Source organism: Oncorhynchus mykiss, chromosome 12 (genome assembly GCF_057628025.1).
Source record: "Oncorhynchus mykiss isolate SJ-2025 chromosome 12, ASM5762802v1, whole genome shotgun sequence".
NCBI lineage: Eukaryota > Metazoa > Chordata > Actinopteri > Salmoniformes > Salmonidae > Oncorhynchus > Oncorhynchus mykiss.
In genome coordinates this window covers 16,248,799-16,271,626 of record NC_143033.1, presented here as the reverse complement: position 1 = coordinate 16,271,626, position 22,828 = coordinate 16,248,799, and the positions used below count along the sequence as shown (strand labels likewise).

Below are 22,828 nucleotides of genomic sequence, written 5' to 3'. Positions count from 1 at the left end.
AATCAGAAGAGCTACTGTGCATCATGACGGCCCGCCCTTGTGCGCCATGGTATCTCTATGGACACAACAACATGCACTTACTTCACAGGCACTGAACGAGCCTGAGTCTACATGCGGAGTGCTGATGTCACTAGTTGCTGGGCTTCTTTTCAAAGGAATTAAATAGATCAGTCACTGTCCACCAACCACCACAAGCTGTGACAACTCCCAAGTCCTCTATTTGATTCAGACAAAAAAATTGTTCATGTGGGGTAGCTCATAGATTGTATACTGAACAGAAATATAAATGCAACAATTTTAACAATTTTACATGTGTTTATATTTTTGTTCACTATATATACACTGTATGTGTATATAGGATACACTGTACATATTATTATATGGGTGAATTTGTTTGTTTTTTAAACATTCCCTGGGTGTGCATTTAAAACTATTATTTAAATCACTTTCAATACACATTGTCTGAATGGAGTTGAAGTGAGTTAATTCAATTATCTCTTAATCTAATCCACCGTACAAGTGTTGTCAGCTACTTAAATTGCTGTATGGCTCTTTACTGTTGAGCTTCCCCACTGGGCACAGACGTCATTTCAACATCTATTCCACGTTGTTTCTTTGAAATTATGTGGAAACAACATTGATTCAACCAGTGTGTGCCCAGTGGGTCAAGTCTGTTTTGTTTACCTCGATCTTCTCTGCACGTGAGTAGGGAGGGAGTGCTGGCGGATTAGCGTGCTCTGATCATCACAGTCTACGTGCTACCATAACAACAGTGAATGAAGAAAGGCAGTTTAGAATACACTTTTCTCCTCATTGCCCGTGTTTGTCAGTGTGAGAATCTCTCTCTCTGAATTTAAATCATCCTTCGGCCACTAACCATGTCTCTGTCAGGTTCGCAGACTCCAGAGGACGGCTTGTACGGTAAGGGTTTGGGGGACTGAGCTGGTCGGGGTGGTTACTTTGTGTCAATGTATAAAAAATTATTTATTGTTTTTGGGTCAATGCAAAGTCGGGTCAATGATGATTGATGTGTGTGTTACTATCAAATGTTTCTTAAAGCCTTGTTACTGCCCTAGGATGACTCTTTCTCTGTGTTTACCATAGGGATTAACTATGGCCAAGTGTTTCTAGGTTACATTCTTTATAAATAATTGCAAAAGGGGTCCATCAGGAACAGAACACTATTGATGTATAAATTACTATGTTCATCCTCAGGCCTGTAACGCTTATTTGTTAGTAACAATCAATTAATGATGCATGAACATTGACCTCTTTCATTAGAATAAGGTTGTTTGCTACATTTGACTTAATTCACGCACAACACTTATATAATCATTAACCATGACAGAATGCATGGATAGCGTGGACTAAAAGGGCAGGTTAGGGGAGAAACGTTAGCACACCCATTTGGAGTTGTTGCAACGGACATGTCATTGTGTAAACGGATTTCATGACTCACCTTTTTCTATCTCCCTAAGCCAATTAAACCCGGGAGATTCCCCTGAGGCTTATAGCTCACTGTACAGTTTGCTTATAGCCTCTACAGTACATGGGAGATGTTGTCCAGCTGTCAATGAATACACAACTCATACACAGATGGGAATAGTACATTGGACATGGTTGAACCGTAAACAGATTTATAAAGCCGTAATATCTAGGACTTTAACGCAAAGCTTTGGAACGAGCACAACAACACATTTGTGCTGTTTTTCAAGAACTAGGCCTATATTAACAGACATTACATAAACCTGATTGGCACTAATTCTATGGATGGATACTGGACGATTGACAGGCATTGGGTATTGCTGCGGTGCAACATGGTCAAGGCCACAGAGAGAGAAAGAGAGAGAGAAACAGCAGGCTGTCAGCCAGTGATTATGTCATAACTCTCTCTCTCTGGGAGGAAAACTAGGGCAACAGCACAGTTTCCCCTCTGTGCTCTCTTCTCCACCCCCCCCCCCCCACCCCCACCCCCCTCTATTCACAATGCCATCTCCACTGTTGCTGTTTACATGGTCTCTCACTTCCTTAAAGAAAATAAAACAGGGGAAGAGAAAAACAGAGGGGATGAGTGTTGATGATGTTTGCATACATGCATTCCTGAGAGAGAGATAATGAGATAGGAGAGAGGAGAGGGTGGATCATCTCATACAGAAATAAGATCTTATGTAAGCAGGCGGCGCTCTGTCAGGGCACTCTGCCAGGGCACTCTGCCAGGGCACTCTGTCAGTGCTTGGCCCTGTTTGTTTGTGTGTGTTAGTGTGTGTTGTGTTCGTCCGTGTGCATGTGTTGCATGTGCTTATCATGGAACACTCCAACAATGCAACGGACTAGTTTCAGAGGGAGCAGTGATGAGATTATCATGTTAAAGACCAGAGACCAGTAGGTTTAAAGATAAGTGCTAAATGCATTTTAAGGAATATAGTTGTAGTTGTTATCTTAATAAAATATATAGAATTCACAATGTGATTCACACAATAAACAATGGTCACAATAGGCCTAGTTAAATTTCCATAACTCGGGTAAATAGTCTATCAGTATTTCAATATCTTGGGTAAATAGTCTATGGGTATTTCAATACCTCAGGTCCACCCATCTAATATCAATAATCACCGGTATATCATCAGATCAATTCAATATAGAACTTCGCTAGCACAGACTGGAATATGTTCCGGGATTCATCCAATAACATAGAGGAGTTTACCACATCACCGGCTTCTTCAATTAGTGCTACGACGAAGTCTACCCCACAGTGACCATACATACATATCCCAACCAGAAGCCATGGATTACAGGAAACATCCACACTGAGCTAAAGGCTAGAGCTGCCGCTAATCCGGCCTCTTATAATAAATCCAAGCTACGACCTCTGGCGAGCCATCAAACTTGCAAATGTCAATACAGGACCAATATCGAATCCTACTACTCCGGCCCTGACACTTGTCGGATGTGGCAGGGCTTGCAAACTATCACAGATTACAAAGGGAAATCCAGCCGTGAACTGCCCAGTGACGCGAGTCTACCAGATTACCTAAATGTACTGAACAAAAACAGAAAGTGTTGGTCCCATGCTGAAATAAAACATCTCAGAAATGTTCCATGTGCACAAAAAGCTTATTTCTCTCAAATGCTGTGCACACATTGGTTATATCCTTGTTAGTGAGCATTTCTTATTTGCCAAGACAATCCATCCACCTGACAGGTGTGGCATATCAAGAAGCTGATTAAATAGGATGATCATTACACAGGTGCACCTTGTGCTGAGGACAATAAAACGGCACTCTAAAATGTGCAGTTTTGTCACAACACAATGCCACAGATGACTCAAGTTGAGGGAGCATGCAATTGGCATGCTGACTGCAGGAATGTCCACCACAGCTGTTGCCAGAGTTGTTTTAGAGAATTTGGCAGTACGTCCAACTGGCTTCATAACCGCAGACCATGTGTAACCACGGCAGCTCAGGACCTCCATATCTGGCTTCTTCAACTGCGGGATCGTCTGAGACCAGCCACCTGGACAGCTGATGAAACTGTGGGGTTTCTACAACTGAACAATTTCTGCACAAACTGTCAGAAATCGTCTCAGGGAAGCTCATCTGCGGGCTTGTGGTCCTCACTAGGGTCTTGAAGTTAGCATTGGCCCAGTAACGCGACGCAAACACAGTAGCTTGATTTGTGAAAAATTTTACTTAATAAGTTAATGGTCCACAAACTCATTCAACCAGTCTCAGGACGAGCCCCAAATTAACTGTAGTATAGATCCATTACACTTTGTGATAAAAAATGGGAAAGCGGAACCAGAATTGTTTTATTTTATATGAATTAATATATACAATAATATATATAGTAATATATACAGTACCAGTCAAAAGTATGGACACACCTACTCATTCCAGGATTTTTCTTTATTTTTACTATTTTCTACACTGTAGAATAATAGTGAAAACATCAAAACAATGAAATAACACAATGTATTAAATGTATTAACACATACATTTTTTAAACAAATCAAAAATTTTATTTTTATTTATTTTTTATTTCACCTTTATTTAACCAGGTAGGCAAGTTGAGAACAAGTTCTCATTTACAATTGCGACCTGGCCAAGATAAAGCAAAGCAGTTCGACACATACAACGACACAGAGTTACACATGGAGTAAAACAAACATACAGTCAATAATACAGTATAAACAAGTCTATATACGATGTGAGCAAATGAGGTGAGATAAGGGAGGTAAAGGCAAAAAGACCATGGTGGCTAAGTACAGTGCCTTGCGAAAGTATTCGGCCCCCTTGAACTTTGCGACCTTTTGCCACATTTCAGGCTTCAAACATAAAGATATAAAACTGTATTTTTTTGTGAAGAATCAACAACAAGTGGGACACAATCATGAAGTGGAACAACATTTATTGGATATTTCAAACTTTTTTAACAAATCAAAATCTGAAAAATTGGGCGTGCAAAATTATTCAGCCCCTTTACTTTCAGTGCAGCAAACTCTCTCCAGAAGTTCAGTGAGGATCTCTGAATGATCCAATGTTGACCTAAATGACTAATGATGATAAATACAATCCACCTGTGTGTAATCAAGTCTCCGTATAAATGCACCTGCACTGTGATAGTCTCAGAGGTCCGTTAAAAGCGCAGAGAGTATCATGAAGAACAAGGAACACACCAGGCAGGTCCGAGATACTGTTGTGAAGAAGTTTAAAGCCGGATTTGGATACAAAAATATTTCCCAAGCTTTAAACATCCCAAGGAGCACTGTGCAAGCGATAATATTGAAATGGAAGGAGTATCAGACCACTGCAAATCTACCAAGACCTGGCCGTCCCTCTAAACTTTCAGCTCATACAAGGAGAAGACTGATCAGAGATGCAGCCAAGAGGCCCATGATCACTCTGGATGAACTGCAGAGATCTACAGCTAAGGTGGGAGACTCTGTCCATAGGACAACAATCAGTTGTATATTGCACAAATCTGGCCTTTATGGAAGAGTGGCGAGAAGAAAGCCATTTCTTAAAGATATCCATAAAAAGTGTAGTTTAAAGTTTGCCACAAGCCACCTGGGAGACACACCAAACATGTGGAAGAAGGTGCTCTGGTCAGATGAAACCAAAATTGAACTTTTTGGCAACAATGCAAAACGTTATGTTTGGCGTAAAAGCAACACAGCTGAACACACCATCCCCACTGTCAAACATGGTGGTGGCAGCATCATGGTTTGGGCCTGCTTTTCTTCAGCAGGGACAGGGAAAATTGATGGGAAGATGGATGGAGCCAAATACAGGACCATTCTGGAAGAAAACCTGATGGAGTCTGCAAAAGACCTGAGACTGGGACGGAGATTTGTCTTCCAACAAGACAATGATCCAAGACATAAAGCAAAATCTACAATGGAATGGTTCAAAAATAAACATATCCAGGTGTTAGAATGGCCAAGTCAAAGTCCAGACCTGAATCCAATCGAGAATCTGTGGAAAGAACTGAAAACTGCTGTTCACAAATGCTCTCAATCCAACCTCACTGAGCTGGAGCTGTTTTGCAAGGAAGAATGGGAAAAAATGTCAGTCTCTCGATGTGCAAAACTGATAGAGACATACCCCAAGCGACTTACAGCTGTAATCGCAGCAAAAGGTGGCGCTACAAAGTATTAACTTAAGGGGGCTGAATAATTTTGCACGCCCAATTTGTCCGTTTTTGATTTGTTAAAAAAGTTTGAAATATCCAATAACTGTCGTTCCACTTCATGATTGTGTCCCACTTGTTGTTGATTCTTAACAAAAAAATACAGTTTTATATCTTTATGTTTGAAGCCTGAAATGTGGCAAAAGGTTGCAAAGTTCAAGGGGGCCGAATACTTTCGCAAGGCACTGTAGATACAATATAGCAAGTAGAACACTGGAATGGTAATTTTGCAATGGGAGAATGTGCAAAGTAGAAATAAAAATAATGGGGGTGCAAAGGAGCAAAATAAATAAAATACAGTAGGGAAAGAGGTAGTTGTTTGGGCTAAATTATAGGTGGGCTATGTACAGGTGCAGTAATCTGTGAAAATACAAAATACAGTGCCTTGCGAAAGTATTCGGACCTCAGATTGCAGCCCAAATACATGCCTCACCGATTTCAAGTAACAGACACATCTCAACATGGTCGATTTGGTGCGAAGAAACCACTACTAAAGGACACTAATAAGAAAAATATACTTGCTTGGGCTAAGAAACACTAGCAATGGACATTAAACAGGTGGAAATCTGTCCTTTGGTCTAATGAGTCCAATTTTGAGAATTTTGGTTCCAATCGCCAAGTCTTTGTGAGACACAGAGTAGGTGAACGGATGATCTCCGTATGTGTGGTTCCCACCATGAAGCAAGGAGGACGAGGTGTGATGACGTGGTGGTGCTTTGCTGGTGACAATGTCTGTGATTTATTTAGAATTCAAGGCACACGTAACCACCATGGCTACCACAGCATTCTGAAGCGATACGCCATCCCATCCCATTTGCGCTTTGTGGGACTATCATTTGTCTTCCAACAAGACAATGACTCAACACACCTCCAGGCTGTGTAAGGGCTATTTGACCTAAAAGGAGAGTGATGGAGTGCTGCATCAGATGACCTGGCCCCACAATCTCCTGACCTCAACCCAATTGAGATGGTTTGAGATGAGTTGGAATGCAGTGAAGAAAAAGCAGCCAACAAGTCCTCAGCATATGTGGGAACTCCTTCAAGACTGTTGGAAAAGCACTCCAGGTGATATATATATATATATATATATATATATATATATATTGTATTACCCTACGTACTAACCCTATACTAATTAAAACCTGTAACTTATTCCAGTCAATCAATCAAATGTATTTATTAAGCTCTTCTTACATCAGCTGATGTCACAAAGTGTTGTACAGAAACCCAGCCTTAAACCCCAAATAGTAAATAATTCCACTACTTTAACCCTATCTGATCCTACCCCAGGCCATTGACCTGAGAGGATGGGACACTACCACTCAACACACTCTGTAACTCTTCTGAAGTCAAATATCGTACCCCCATGTACTTCTCTGCAGCTGGCACCACAACATCTATTTTCTGTGATTAACGTTCCATTTCTGTGGTACAGTTGATAACCATTGCTATGAATGCTAAGAAGCCAACCTTACTGAAGCATATGTCACTCATTGGTCTATCCCTCTGTACTGGCACAGATCTACTATTCACAGGGATCCTCTCAGAATCCCTGACTATTGACCCATTCTCTACTTTTTTTTCTCGCACTGGACACTTCCGATCCCCAGCAACATGTGCACCCCTACAGCTGACACACACAACTTTATCCACCAAAGCTTCACAGTCCTCTATCCCATGCCTTCCTGCACACTTCCCACATCTTGGAATCTCCCTCCTGCAACCAGCTATGACATGACCATAAACGTTGCACCTGAAACAGCGCAGTGGATTCGCCACAAACACTCTAACAGGATAATTGATATATTCTAACATGACCTTGTCAGGTAAAGACTCTGACTCAAAACTCAAAAGGACTGACAGTGACTCCTCTGTTTCACCACGCTCACCACCGCATATGTGTCACACCAAACGGTGGGCGTCACAAACACCAGGAATCTTCAACTTTAAATGCTCCACCTCCACACGTAATGCTACCCCAAGAATCACTCCTTTCAATCGTGCCCTGTTCCTAAGAGCAAAGTAAAAAACATATCTTGACCCAAGTTGCGTCGCATGGAGCGCCTCCTCCCTCTGATCTGAAGAAACCCAAACAAACATCACAAGACCACTTTGGGTTACCTCACCAACTCAATACCACCCACCATCTTTTCCACCCAACCTGAAACCACCCATGGATCAGCCAATCAGCCTGTTTCCACCCTCTTCAAAAGTCTAATTCCCACGGGACCAAACGTATCTTTATCAACCTCGGGCTCCGAGCTCCTCACAACACCGTCTATCCATTTCACCTCCAGAACTCGAACTGGTTTTCGGCTCACTCTGTTTGAACTTGACAAAAACCTTCCTCAACATACCCTCTCCCTTGTTATTGCAAGCTTCAACAGATTTGAACCCATCCTCAGTATTTTCAACCTCCTCTCTCTTTCCCTCCAATCCTCCTCCAATAACCAATTACCTGACTCTGAAAATATTAAACTTTCCAAGCTGAAATCTCCTTCTAGACACATGCTAAGCCCTGTTCTCCCTCCACTTCAAACATACCAACCTTATCTAGGTTATACTCGCTATTTCGCAGTCTAAAATGGTGCATCCTCTGCAGGGCTTTCTCGAGATTGAAAGTGACTGAGCTGTCAATCAAAGGCAGGACCTAAATAATTTGCGCACTTCTGATTGGTTAAATCGTTTCTCACATACACATAAAGATGTTTAAAGGAAAACTTAGCAATTTTGTGAATTAAGCCTTTTTTCCTACTTACCCAGAGTCAGACAAAGTAATGGACACCATTTTTATGTCTTTGTGTGTAGTTTGAAGGAAGTTGAAGGTAGCATATTGATAGCTTTGCGCAATTAGCCTCTCAGGAATCTGGAAAGTATTCGGCATGGACTCTCAGATCCTCAGAAAGTTCTACAGCTCCACGACTGAGAGCATCTTGACTGGCTGCATCGCCACTTGACATGGCAACTGCTTAGCATCCGACCGCAAGGTGCTACAATACCTACAGTATATACCAGGCGGTGTCAGAGGAAGGCCTTAAAAATGGTCAAAGACTCCAGACACCCAAGTCATAGACTGTTCTCTCTGCTACCGCACGGCAAGCGGTACCAATGCACCAAGTCTAGAACCAACAGCACCCAGAACAGCTTCTACCCCAAAGCCATAAACTGCTAAATAGTTAGTTAAATCATTCACCAATAGCTAGCTACCTGGAATATCTGCATTGACCCTTTTTGCAACACCTCTTTTGACTGATCACATACTATTTCTCTAGTATTTATCTTTCTCTCTCTGCATTGTTGGGAAGTAAGTAAGCATTTCACTGTTAGTCTACACCTGTTGTTTTAGGAAGCAAATTTCATTTGATTTGAATTGCTGGAAGTCTCCAGGAACTACTAGCTGGCTTCTCTCAAAAGCAGGGAAATAGACCTTCTAACTACTCAAAAGCTGGGTGGTTGGTCATTTATAGTTTTACAAAGCTATACATAGTAATCAATGCAGGTGTATGCCACCTGGCAAAGATTGTAAAAGAGGTGCATGAAAAGCTATTTATTATGTGTGAATTGTTTCGTATTGTTTTCTAGGTATTACTACTGCACTGCCGGAGCTAGAAACACAAGCATTTCACAGCACCTGTGATAACATCAGCAAATCTGTGTATAATAAACTTTGATTTGACTAGGCCCTAACATGCTTAAACTTTACTCCCCAACGGGCTCGGGAGAGGCGAAGGTCAAGAAATGCGTCCTCCGAAACATGATCCGCTACGACACGCTGCTTCTTAACACACTGCTCACTTAACCCGGAAGTCAGCCATGCCAATGTGTCAGAGGAAACACTGTTCAACTGACGACTGAAGTCAGTTTGCAAGTGCCGAGCCCGCCACAAGGAGTCTCTAGAGCACGATGAGCCAATGACAGCCCCCCGGCCAAACCCTCCCCTGACTCGTGCGCCTCCCTATGGTGCCAGCTGTGACACAGCCTGGGATCAGCTCTTCGATGTAGTGCCTAAGAACGCTACGCAATTTGGGAGGCCCAAGCTTATCTGTCAAAAATACATTCAGAATATTCTAATTCTAATAAATTCAGAATGTTTAGGCATGTTAGCTGGCTAACTCATTGATCCTGCTTTGCAGTATAGCCCTCTGCATTACGTGTCATAACCTTAAGACAGCCGTCTACTGTAATGATAAAGCAACAACAGACAATTAAACAGTCTCTTTAGATCAAATCAAAGGTTATTGATCGAGTACACATATTTTGCAGCTGTTATCGCAGGTACAGCGAAATGCTTATGTTAGTATACCTAACAATAGAAAACAACACAAGCAAATCCAAAAAATGTAAATAAAAAAATGAAGAAATATAGTACCCGCAAAACACCAGTCTCAATGTAAACAGTGAAGAGGTGACTCTAGGATACTGGCCTTCTAGGCAGAGTTCCTCTGTCCAGTGTCTGTGTTCTTTTGCCCATCTTAATCTTTTATTTTTATTGGCCAGTCTGAGATATGGATTTTTCATTGCAACTCTGCCTAGAAGGTCAGCATCCCAAAGTCGCTGCTTCACTGTTGACGTTGAGACTCATGTTTTGCAGGTACTATTTAATGAAGCTGCAAATTGAGGACTGGTGAGGTGTCTGTTTCTCAAACTAGACACTCTAATGTACTTATCCTCTCGCTCAGTTGTGCACTGGGGCCTGCCACTCCTCTTTCTATTCTGGTTAGAGCCAGCTCGCACCGTTCTGTGAAGGGACTAGTACACAGACCAGAGGGCATTTCTCCAAAAAGTACAATCTTTGTCCCCATGTGCAGTTGCAAACCGTGGCTTTTTTATGGCGGTTTTGGAGCAATGGCTTCTTCCATGCTGAGCGGCCTTTCAGGTTATGTCGATATAGGACTTGTTTTACTGTGGATATAGATATTTTTGTACCTGTTTCCTCCAGCATCTTTACAGTCCATCTTTGCATCTTTACAGGGTCCCTTGCTGTTGTTCTGGGATTGATTTGCACTTTTCGCACCAAAGTACGTTAATCTCTAGGAGACAGAACGTGTCTCCTTCCTGAGCGGTATGACAACTGCATGGTCCCATGGTGTTTATACTTGCGTACTATTGTTTGTACAGATGAATTTGGTACCTTCAGGCATTTGGAAATTGCGCCCAAGGATGAACCAGATTTGTGGAGGTCTACAATACTTTTTTGGGGGTCGTGGCTGATGTCTTTAGATTTTCCCATGATGTCAAGCAAAGAGGCACTGAGTTTGAAGGTAGGCCTTGAAATACATCCACAGAAACACCTCCAATTGACTCAAATTATGTCAATTAGCCTATCAGAAGATTCTAAAGCTATAACATCATTTTCTGGAATTTTTCAAGCTGTTTAAAGGCACAGTCAGCTTAGTGTATGTAAACTTCTGACCCACTGGAATTGTTATACAGTGAATTATAAGTGAAATAATCTGTATGTAAACAATTGTTATAAAAATGACTTGTGTCATGCACAAAGTAAATGTCCTAACCGACTTGCCAAAACTATAGTTTGTTAACAAGAAATCTGTGGAGTGGTTGAAAAACAAGTTTCTGACTTCAACTGTATATAGGGCAGCAGTCTCTAAGGTGCACGGTAGAGGACATGGATGGTAGCCGGCTAGTAACAGTGACTAAGTTCAGGTCAGGGTATTGGGAGCAGGCTGGCTAGTGGTGACTATTTAACAATCTGATGGCATCTAATTTTTAGGTATCTTGGCCCAGCTTTGATGCACCTGTACGGTCTCTGCCTTCTAGATAGTAGTGAGGTGAACAAGCCATGGCTCAGGTGGCTGAGGTCCTTCATGGTCTTCTGGGCCATTCTGTGACATAGCGTGCTGTAAATGTCCTGGAGGGCAAATAGACTTATTTGTCTATTTTTAGTGTGTTCATGCTGTATCCCTCACTTGCATGACTGCTGGCTGATATGTGGTCTGCCAAACCCTCCTGATTTAGCCTACAGTCTTCCAGAATGGGGCTTTAGTAAAGTTATTCCGGGAGATTGAAAACGATTGAATAAGATTAACTGAAAAGTAAACTATGGAATGTTCCAGAATTAGCCCAGCTCTCAGTTTGCAACATTGCTGACAGGGTGCATGTCTCTGTCTCTCTCTCTCTCTCACACACACACACACACACACACACACACACACACACACACACACACACACACACACACACACACACACACACACACACACACACACACACACACACACACACACACACACACACAGACTCTTGGGTGGAGCTGGAGGAGCTGCTATCAGCGGTGAGCAGCAGGGCGAGTCTGACAGGACAAGAACAGGACACAGCCTCCTGGGCCCTGCAGGGGGAGCTACAGAGGATCCTGCTAGAGGCACAGCTCGAGAGTAAAGACAGGTTAGTAGCTGAGAGGGGAATAATAACAGGTTAGTAGCTGAGAGAGTAGTAATAACAGGTTAGTAGCTGAGAGGAGTAATGACAGGTTGGTAGCTGAGAGAGGAATAATAACAGGTTAGTAGCTGAGAGAGGTGTAATAACAGGTTAGTAGCTGAGAGAGGAATAATAACAGGTTAGTAGCTGAGAAGAGTTATGACAGATTAGTAGCTGAGAGAGGAATAATGACAGGTTAGTAGCTGAGAGAGGAGTAATGACAGGTTAGTAGCTGAGAGAGGAATAATAACGTAGCTGAGAGGAGTGATGACAGGTTAGTAGCTGAGAGGAGTGATGACAGGTTAGTAGCTGAGAGAGGAATAATGACAGGTTAGTAGCTGAGAGGAGTAATGACAGGTTAGTAGCTGAGAGAGGAATAATGACAGGTTAGTAGCTGAGAGAGGAGTAATGACAGGTTAGTAGCTGAGAGAAGAGTCATGACAGGTTAGTAGCTGAGAGGAGTGATGAGAGGTTAGTGGCTGAGAGGAGTGATGACAGGTTAGTAGCTGAAGCTGAGAGGAGTAATGACAGGTTAGTAGCTGAGAGAGGAGTAATGACAGGTTAGTAGCTGAGAGAAGTAATGACAGGTTAGTAGCTGAGAGGAGTGATGACAGGTTAGTAGCTGAGAGGAGTAATGACAGGTTAGTAGCTGAGAGAGGAATAATAACAGGTTCGTAGCTGAGAGAGGAATAATAACAGGTTCGTAGCTGAGAGAGGAGTAATGACAGGTCAGTAGCTGAGAGGAGTGATGACAGGTTAGTAGCTGAGAGAAGAATAATAACAGGTTAGTAGCTGAGAGGAGTAATGACAGGTTAGTAGCTGAGAGAAGAATAATAACAGGTTCGTAGCTGAGAGATGAGTAATGACAGGTTAGTAGCTGAGAGGAGTAATGACAGGTTAGTAGCTGAGAGAGGAGTAATGACAGGTTAGTAGCTGAGAGGAGTAATGAAAGGTTAGTAGCTGAGAGAGGAGTAATGACAGGTTAGTAGCTGAGAGAGGAGTAATGACAGGTTAGTAGCTGAGAGAGAAGTAATGACAAGTTAGTAGCTGAGAGAGGAGTAATGACAGGTTAGTAGCTGAGAGAAGAATAATAACAGGTTCGTAGCTGAGAGAGGAGTAATGACAGGTTAGTAGCTGAGAGAGAAGTAATGACAAGTTAGTAGCTGAGAGAGGAGTAATGACAGGTTAGTAGCTGAGAAGACTAATGACAGGTTAGTAGCTGAGAGGAGTAATGACAGGTAAGTAGCTGAGAGAGGAGTAATGACAGGTTAGTAGCTGAGAGAGGAATAATAAGAGGTTAGTATCTGAAAGGAGTAATGACAGGTTAGTAGCTGAGAGAGAAGTAATGACAAGTTAGTAGCTGAGAGAGGAGTAATGACAGGTTAGTAGCTGAGAAGACTAATGACAGGTTAGTAGCTGAGAGGAGTAATGACAGGTTAGTAGCTGAGAGAAGAGTAATGACATATTAGTAGCTGAGATGAGTAATGACAGGTTAGTAGCTGAGAAGAGTAATGACAATTTAGTAGCTGAGAGGAGTAATGGCAGGTTAGTAGCTGAGAGAGGAGTAATGACAGGTTAGTAGCTGAGAGAGGAGTAATGACAGGTTAGTAGCTGAGAGAGGAGTAATGACATGTTAGTAGCTGAGAGGAGTAGCTGAGAGGAGTGGTGACAGGTTAGTAGCTGAGAGAGGAGTAATGACAGGTTAGTAGCTGAGAGAGGAATAATAACAGGTTAGTAGCTGAGAGAGGAGTAGTAACAGGTTAGTAGCTGAGAGTAGTAATGATAGGTTAGTAGCTGAGAGGAGTGATGACAGGTTAGTAGTTTAGAGGAGTAATAACAGGTTAGTAGCTGAGAGAGGAGTAATGACAGGTTAGTAGATGGGAGGAGTAATGACAGGTTAGTAGCTGAGAAGAGTAATGACAGGTTAGTAGCTGAGAGAGGAGTAATGACCGGTTAGTTGCTGAGAGGAGTAGCTGAGAGGAGTGATGACAGGTTAGTAGCTGAGAGAGGAGTAATAACAGGTTAGTAGCTGAAAGAGGAATAATAACAGGTTAGTAGCTGAGAGGAGTAATGACAGGTTAGTAGTTTAGAGGAGTAATCACAGGTTAGTAGCTGAGAGAGGAGTAATGACAGGTTCGTAGATGGGAGGAGTAATGACAGGTTAGTAGCTGAGAAGAGTAATGACAGGTTAGTAGCTGAGAGAGGAGTAATGACCGGTTAGTTGCTGAGAGGAGTGATGACAGGTTAGTAGCTGAGAGAGGAATAATAACAGGTTAGTAGCTGAGAGAGGAGTAATGACAGGTTAGTAGCTGAGAGAGGAGTAATGACAGGATAGTAGCTGAGAGAGGAGTAATGACAGGTTAGTAGCTGAGAGAGAAGTAATGACAGGTTAGTAGCTGAGAGGAGTGATGACAGGTTAGTAGCTGAGAGGAGTAATGACAGGTTAGTAGCTGAGAGGAGTGATGACAGGTTAGTAGCTGAGAGGAGTAATGACAGGTTAGTAGCTGAGAGGAGTGATGACAGGTTAGTAGCTGAGAGAGGAGTAATGACAGGTTAGTAGCTGAGAGAGGAATAATAACAGGTTAGTAGCTGAGAAGAGTAATGATAGGTTAGTAGTTGAGAGAGTAGTCATGACAGGTTAGTAGCTGAGAGAGGAATAATGACAGGTTAGTAGCTGAGAGAGGAGTAATGACAGGTTAGTAGCTGAGAGAGGAGTAATGACATGTTAGTAGCTGAGAGGAGTAGCTGAGAGGAGTGGTGACAGGTTAGTAGCTGAGAGAGGAGTAATGACAGGTTAGTAGCTGAGAGAGGAATAATAACAGGTTAGTAGCTGAGAGAGGAGTAGTAACAGGTTAGTAGCTGAGAGGAGTAATGATAGGTTAGTAGCTGAGAGGAGTGATGACAGGTTAGTAGTTTAGAGGAGTAATAACAGGTTAGTAGCTGAGAGAGGAGTAATGACAGGTTAGTAGATGGGAGGAGTAATGACAGGTTAGTAGCTGAGAAGAGTAATGACAGGTTAGTAGCTGAGAGAGGAGTAATGACCGGTTAGTTGCTGAGAGGAGTAGCTGAGAGGAGTGATGACAGGTTAGTAGCTGAGAGAGGAGTAATAACAGGTTAGTAGCTGAAAGAGGAATAATAACAGGTTAGTAGCTGAGAGGAGTAATGACAGGTTAGTAGTTTAGAGGAGTAATCACAGGTTAGTAGCTGAGAGAGGAGTAATGACAGGTTCGTAGATGGGAGGAGTAATGACAGGTTAGTAGCTGAGAAGAGTAATGACAGGTTAGTAGCTGAGAGAGGAGTAATGACCGGTTAGTTGCTGAGAGGAGTGATGACAGGTTAGTAGCTGAGAGAGGAATAATAACAGGTTAGTAGCTGAGAGAGGAGTAATGACAGGTTAGTAGCTGAGAGAGGAGTAATGACAGGATAGTAGCTGAGAGAGGAGTAATGACAGGTTAGTAGCTGAGAGAGAAGTAATGACAGGTTAGTAGCTGAGAGGAGTGATGACAGGTTAGTAGCTGAGAGGAGTAATGACAGGTTAGTAGCTGAGAGGAGTGATGACAGGTTAGTAGCTGAGAGGAGTAATGACAGGTTAGTAGCTGAGAGGAGTGATGACAGGTTAGTAGCTGAGAGAGGAGTAATGACAGGTTAGTAGCTGAGAGAGGAATAATAACAGGTTAGTAGCTGAGAAGAGTAATGATAGGTTAGTAGTTGAGAGAGTAGTCATGACAGGTTAGTAGCTGAGAGAGGAATAATGACAGGTTAGTAGCTGAGAGAGGAGTAATGACAGGTTAGTAGCTGAGAGAGGAGTAATGACAGGTTAGTAGCTGAGAGAGGAGTAATGACAGGTTAGTAGCTGAGAGAGGTGTAATGACCGGTTAGTAGCTGAGAGGAGTAATGACAGGTTAGTAGCTGAGAGAGGAGTAATGACAGGATAGTAGCTGAGAGAGGAGTAATGACAGGTTAGTAGCTGAGAGAGAAGTAATGACAGGTTAGTAGCTGAGAGGAGTGATGACAGGTTATTAGCTGATAAAGGAGTAATGACAGGTTAGTAGCTGAGAGGAGTAATGACAGGTTAGTAGCTGAGAGAGGAATAATGACAGGTTAGTAGCTGAGAGAGGAACAATAACAGGTTAGTAGCTGAGAGAGGAGTAATGACAGGTTAGTAGCTGAGAAGAGTAATGACAGGTTAGTAGCTTGGAGGAGTAATGACAGGTTAGTAGCTGAGAGAGGTGTAATGACAGGTTAGTAGCTGAGAGAAGTAATGACAGGTTAGTAGCTGAGAGAGGAGTAATGACAGGATAGTAGCTGAGAGAGGAGTAATGACAGGTTAGTAGATGGGAGGAGTAATGACAGGTTAGTAGCTGAGAAGAGTAATGACAGGTTAGTAGCTGAGAGAGGAGTAATGACCGGTTAGTTGCTGAGAGGAGTAGCTGTGAGGAGTGATGACAGGTTAGTAGCTGAGAGGAGTGATGACAGGTTATTAGCTGATAAAGGAGTAATGACAGGTTAGTAGCTGAGAGAGGAGTAATGACAGGTTAGTAGCTGAGAGAGAAGTAATGACAGGTTAGTAGCTGAGAGAGGTGTAATGACCGGTTAGTAGCTGAGAGGAGTGATGACAGGTTAGTAGCTGAGAGGAGTGATGACAGGTTAGTAGCTGAGAGGAGTAATGACAGGTTAGTAGCTGAGAGGAGTGATGACAGGTTAGTAGCTGAGAGGAGTAATGACAGGTTAGTAGCTGAGAGAAGAGTAATGACATATTAGTAGCTGAGATGAGTAATGACAGGTTAGTAGCTGAGAAGAGTAATGACAATTTAGTAGCTGAGAGGAGTAATGGCAGGTTAGTAGCTGAGAGAGGAGTAATGACAGGTTAGTAGCTGAGAGAGGAGTAATGACAGGTTAGTAGCTGAGAGAGGAGTAATGACATGTTAGTAGCTGAGAGGAGTAGCTGAGAGGAGTGGTGACAGGTTAGTAGCTGAGAGAGGAGTAATGACAGGTTAGTAGCTGAGAGAGGAATAATAACAGGTTAGTAGCTGAGAGAGGAGTAGTAACAGGTTAGTAGCTGAGAGGAGTAATGATAGGTTAGTAGCTGAGAGGAGTGATGACAGGTTAGTAGTTTAGAGGAGTAATAACAGGTTAGTAACTGAGAGAGGAGTAATGACAGGTTAGTAGATGGGAGGAGTAATGACAGGTTAGTAGCTGAGAAGAGTAATGACAGGTTAGTAGCTGAGAGAGGAGTAATGACCGGTTAGTTGCTGAGAGGAGTAGCTGAGAGGAGTGATGACAGGTTAGTAGCTGAGAGAGGAGTAATAACAGGTTAGTAGCTGAAAGAGGAATAATAACAGGTTAGTAGCTGAGAGGAGTAATGACAGGTTAGTAGTTTAGAGGAGTAATCACAGGTTAGTAGCTGAGAGAGGAGTAATGACAGGTTAGTAGATGGGAGGAGTAATGACAGGTTAGTAGCTGAGAAGAGTAATGACAGGTTAGTAGCTGAGAGAGGAGTAATGACCGGTTAGTTGCTGAGAGGAGTGATGACAGGTTAGTAGCTGAGAGAGGAATAATAACAGGTTAGTAGCTGAGAGAGGAGTAATGACAGGTTAGTAGCTGAGAGAGGAGTAATGACAGGATAGTAGCTGAGAGAGGAGTAATGACAGGTTAGTAGCTGAGAGAGAAGTAATGACAGGTTAGTAGCTGAGAGGAGTGATGACAGGTTAGTAGCTGAGAGGAGTAATGACAGGTTAGTAGCTGAGAGGAGTGATGACAGGTTAGTAGCTGAGAGGAGTAATGACAGGTTAGTAGCTGAGAGGAGTGATGACAGGTTAGTAGCTGAGAGAGGAGTAATGACAGGTTAGTAGCTGAGAGAGGAATAATAACAGGTTAGTAGCTGAGAAGAGTAATGATAGGTTAGTAGTTGAGAGAGTAGTCATGACAGGTTAGTAGCTGAGAGAGGAATAATGACAGGTTAGTAGCTGAGAGAGGAGTAATGACAGGTTAGTAGCTGAGAGAGGAGTAATGACAGGTTAGTAGCTGAGAGAGGAGTAATGACAGGTTAGTAGCTGAGAGAGGTGTAATGACCGGTTAGTAGCTGAGAGGAGTAATGACAGGTTAGTAGCTGAGAGAGGAGTAATGACAGGATAGTAGCTGAGAGAGGAGTAATGACAGGTTAGTAGCTGAGAGAGAAGTAATGACAGGTTAGTAGCTGAGAGGAGTGATGACAGGTTATTAGCTGATAAAGGAGTAATGACAGGTTAGTAGCTGAGAGGAGTAATGACAGGTTAGTAGCTGAGAGCGGAATAATGACAGGTTAGTAGCTGAGAGAGGAACAATAACAGGTTAGTAGCTGAGAGAGGAGTAATGACAGGTTAGTAGCTGAGAAGAGTAATGACAGGTTAGTAGCTTGGAGGAGTAATGACAGGTTAGTAGCTGAGAGAGGTGTAATGACAGGTTAGTAGCTGAGAGAAGTAATGACAGGTTAGTAGCTGAGAGAGGAGTAATGACAGGATAGTAGCTGAGAGAGGAGTAATGACAGGTTAGTAGATGGGAGGAGTAATGACAGGTTAGTAGCTGAGAAGAGTAATGACAGGTTAGTAGCTGTGAGAGGAGTAATGACCGGTTAGTTGCTGAGAGGAGTAGCTGTGAGGAGTGATGACAGGTTAGTAGCTGAGAGGAGTGATGACAGGTTATTAGCTGATAAAGGAGTAATGACAGGTTAGTAGCTGAGAGAGGAGTAATGACAGGTTAGTAGCTGAGAGAGAAGTAATGACAGGTTAGTAGCTGAGAGAGGTGTAATGACCGGTTAGTAGCTGAGAGGAGTGATGACAGGTTATTAGCTGATAAAGGAGTAATGACAGGTTAGTAGCTGAGAGGAGTGATGACAGGTTATTAGCTGATAAAGGAGTAATGACAGGTTAGTAGCTGAGAGGAGTAATGACAGGTTAGTAGCTGAGAGAGGAGTAATGACAGGTTAGTAGCTGAGAGAGGAGTAATGACAGGTTAGTAGCTGAGAGAGGAGTAATGACAGGTTAGTAGCTGAGAGAGGAGTAGTAACAGGTTAGTAGCTGAAAGAGGAATAATAACAGGTTAGTAGCTGAGAGGAGTAATGATAGGTTAGTAGCTGAGAGGAGTGATGACAGGTTAGTAGTTTAGAGGAGTAATAACAGGTTAGTAGCTGAGAGAGGAGTAATGACAGGTTAGTAGATGGGAGGAGTAATGACAGGTTAGTAGCTGAGAAGAGTAATGACAGGTTAGTAGCTGAGAGAGGAGTAATGACCGGTTAGTTGCTGAGAGGAGTAGCTGAGAGGAGTGATGACAGGTTAGTAGCTGAGAGAGGAGTAATAACAGGTTAGTAGCTGAGAGAGGAGTAATAACAGGTTAGTAGCTGAAAGAGGAATAATAACAGGTTAGTAGCTGAGAGGAGTAATGACAGGTTAGTAGTTTAGAGGAGTAATCACAGGTTAGTAGCTGAGAGAGGAGTAATGACAGGTTAGTAGATGGGAGGAGTAATGACAGGTTAGTAGCTGAGAAGAGTAATGACAGGTTAGTAGCTGAGAGAGGAGTAATGACCGGTTAGTTGCTGTGAGGAGTGATGACAGGTTAGTAGCTGAGAGAGGAATAATAACAGGTTAGTAGCTGAGAGAGGAGTAATGACAGGTTAGTAGCTGAGAGAGGAGTAATGACAGGATAGTAGCTGAGAGAGAAGTAATGACAGGTTAGTAGCTGAGAGGAGTCATGACAGGTTAGTAGCTGAGAGGAGTAATGACAGGTTAGTAGCTGAGAGAGGAATAATAACAGGTTAGTAGCTGAGAGAGGAGTAATGACAGGTTAGTAGCTGAGAGAGGAGTAATGACAGGTTAGTAGCTGAGAGAGAAGTAATGACAGGTTAGTAGCTGAGAGGAGTCATGACAGGTTAGTAGCTGAGAGGAGTAATGACAGGTTAGTAGCTGAGAGGAGTGATGACAGGTTAGTAGCTGAGAGGAGTAATGACAGGTTAGTAGCTGAGAGGAGTGATGACAGGTTAGTAGCTGAGAGAGGAGTAATGACAGGTTAGTAGCTGAGAGAGGAATAATAACAGGTTAGTAGCTGAGAAGAGTAATGATAGGTTAGTAGTTGAGAGAGTAGTCATGACAGGTTAGTAGCTGAGAGAGGAATAATGACAGGTTAGTAGCTGAGAGAGGAGTAATGACAGGTTAGTAGCTGAGAGAGGAGTAATGACAGGTTAGTAGCTGAGAGAGGAGTAATGACAGGTTAGTAGCTGAGAGAGGTGTAATGACCGGTTAGTAGCTGAGAGGAGTAATGACAGGTTAGTAGCTGAGAGAGGAGTAATGACAGGATAGTAGCTGAGAGAGGAGTAATGACAGGTTAGTAGCTGAGAGAGGAGTAATGACCGGTTAGTTGCTGAGAGGAGTGATGACAGGTTAGTAGCTGAGAGAGGAATAATAACAGGTTAGTAGCTGAGAGAGGAGTAATGACAGGTTAGTAGCTGAGAGAGGAGTAATGACAGGTTAGTAGCTGAGATTGGAGTAATGACAGGATAGTAGCTGAGAGAGGAGTAATGACAGGTTAGTAGCTGAGAGAGACGTAATGACAGGTTAGTAGCTGAGAGGAGTGATGACAGGTTAGTAGCTGAGAGGAGTAATGACAGGTTAGTAGCTGAGAGGAGTGATGACAGGTTAGTAGCTGAGAGGAGTAATGACAGGTTAGTAGCTGAGAGGAGTGATGACAGGTTAGTAGCTGAGAGAGGAGTAATGACAGGTTAGTAGCTGAGAGAGGAATAATAACAGGTTAGTAGCTGAGAGAGGAGTAATGACAGGTTAGTAGCTGAGAGAGGAGTAATGACAGGATAGTAGCTGAGAGAGGAGTAATGACAGGTTAGTAGCTGAGAGAGAAGTAATGACAGGTTAGTAGCTGAGAGGAGTGATGACAGGTTAGTAGCTGAGAGAGGAGTAATGACAGGTTAGTAGCTGAGAGAGGAATAATAACAGGTTAGTAGCTGAGAAGAGTAATGATAGGTTAGTAGTTGAGAGAGTAGTCATGACAGGTTAGTAGCTGAGAGAGGAATAATGACAGGTTAGTAGCTGAGAGAGGAGTAATGACAGGTTAGTAGCTGAGAGAGGAGTAATGACAGGTTAGTAGCTGAGAGAGGAGTAATGACAGGTTAGTAGCTGAGAGAGGTGTAATGACCGGTTAGTAGCTGAGAGGAGTAATGACAGGTTAGTAGCTGAGAGAGGAGTAATGACAGGATAGTAGCTGAGAGAGGAGTAATGACAGGTTAGTAGCTGAGAGAGGAGTAATGACCGGTTAGTTGCTGAGAGGAGTGATGACAGGTTAGTAGCTGAGAGAGGAATAATAACAGGTTAGTAGCTGAGAGAGGAGTAATGACAGGTTAGTAGCTGAGAGAGGAGTAATGACAGGTTAGTAGCTGAGATTGGAGTAATGACAGGATAGTAGCTGAGAGAGGAGTAATGACAGGTTAGTAGCTGAGAGAGACGTAATGACAGGTTAGTAGCTGAGAGGAGTGATGACAGGTTAGTAGCTGAGAGGAGTAATGACAGGTTAGTAGCTGAGAGGAGTGATGACAGGTTAGTAGCTGAGAGGAGTAATGACAGGTTAGTAGCTGAGAGGAGTGATGACAGGTTAGTAGCTGAGAGAGGAGTAATGACAGGTTAGTAGCTGAGAGAGGAATAATAACAGGTTAGTAGCTGAGAGAGGAGTAATGACAGGTTAGTAGCTGAGAGAGGAGTAATGACAGGATAGTAGCTGAGAGAGGAGTAATGACAGGTTAGTAGCTGAGAAGAGTAATGACAGGTTAGTAGCTGAGAGAGGAGTAATGACCGGTTAGTTGCTGTGAGGAGTGATGACAGGTTAGTAGCTGAGAGAGGAATAATAACAGGTTAGTAGCTGAGAGAGGAGTAATGACAGGTTAGTAGCTGAGAGAGGAGTAATGACAGGATAGTAGCTGAGAGAGAAGTAATGACAGGTTAGTAGCTGAGAGGAGTCATGACAGGTTAGTAGCTGAGAGGAGTAATGACAGGTTAGTAGCTGAGAGAGGAATAATAACAGGTTAGTAGCTGAGAGAGGAGTAATGACAGGTTAGTAGCTGAGAGAGGAGTAATGACAGGTTAGTAGCTGAGAGAGAAGTAATGACAGGTTAGTAGCTGAGAGGAGTCATGACAGGTTAGTAGCTGAGAGGAGTAATGACAGGTTAGTAGCTGAGAGGAGTGATGACAGGTTAGTAGCTGAGAGGAGTAATGACAGGTTAGTAGCTGAGAGGAGTGATGACAGGTTAGTAGCTGAGAGAGGAGTAATGACAGGTTAGTAGCTGAGAGAGGAATAATAACAGGTTAGTAGCTGAGAAGAGTAATGATAGGTTAGTAGTTGAGAGAGTAGTCATGACAGGTTAGTAGCTGAGAGAGGAATAATGACAGGTTAGTAGCTGAGAGAGGAGTAATGACAGGTTAGTAGCTGAGAGAGGAGTAATGACAGGTTAGTAGCTGAGAGAGGAGTAATGACAGGTTAGTAGCTGAGAGAGGTGTAATGACCGGTTAGTAGCTGAGAGGAGTAATGACAGGTTAGTAGCTGAGAGAGGAGTAATGACAGGATAGTAGCTGAGAGAGGAGTAATGACAGGTTAGTAGCTGAGAGAGGAGTAATGACCGGTTAGTTGCTGAGAGGAGTGATGACAGGTTAGTAGCTGAGAGAGGAATAATAAC

General features: G+C 42.8%; 1 protein-coding gene across 1 annotated transcript in view; it reads left to right on the top strand.

Annotated features, from left to right (window-relative positions):
- Nucleotides 1-547: 547 nt before the first annotated feature.
- LOC110537037 (BCL2/adenovirus E1B 19 kDa protein-interacting protein 3) overlaps nt 548-22,828 on the top strand; it is a 35,795-nt gene continuing 13,514 nt past the window's right edge. Inside the window, exons 1-2 of the mRNA XM_036937007.2 lie at nt 548-921; nt 11,946-12,090. Of these exons, the coding sequence (XP_036792902.1) occupies nt 879-921; nt 11,946-12,090 (188 nt within the window). The 5' untranslated portion in view covers nt 548-878. The remainder of the gene's footprint in view (nt 922-11,945; nt 12,091-22,828) is intronic.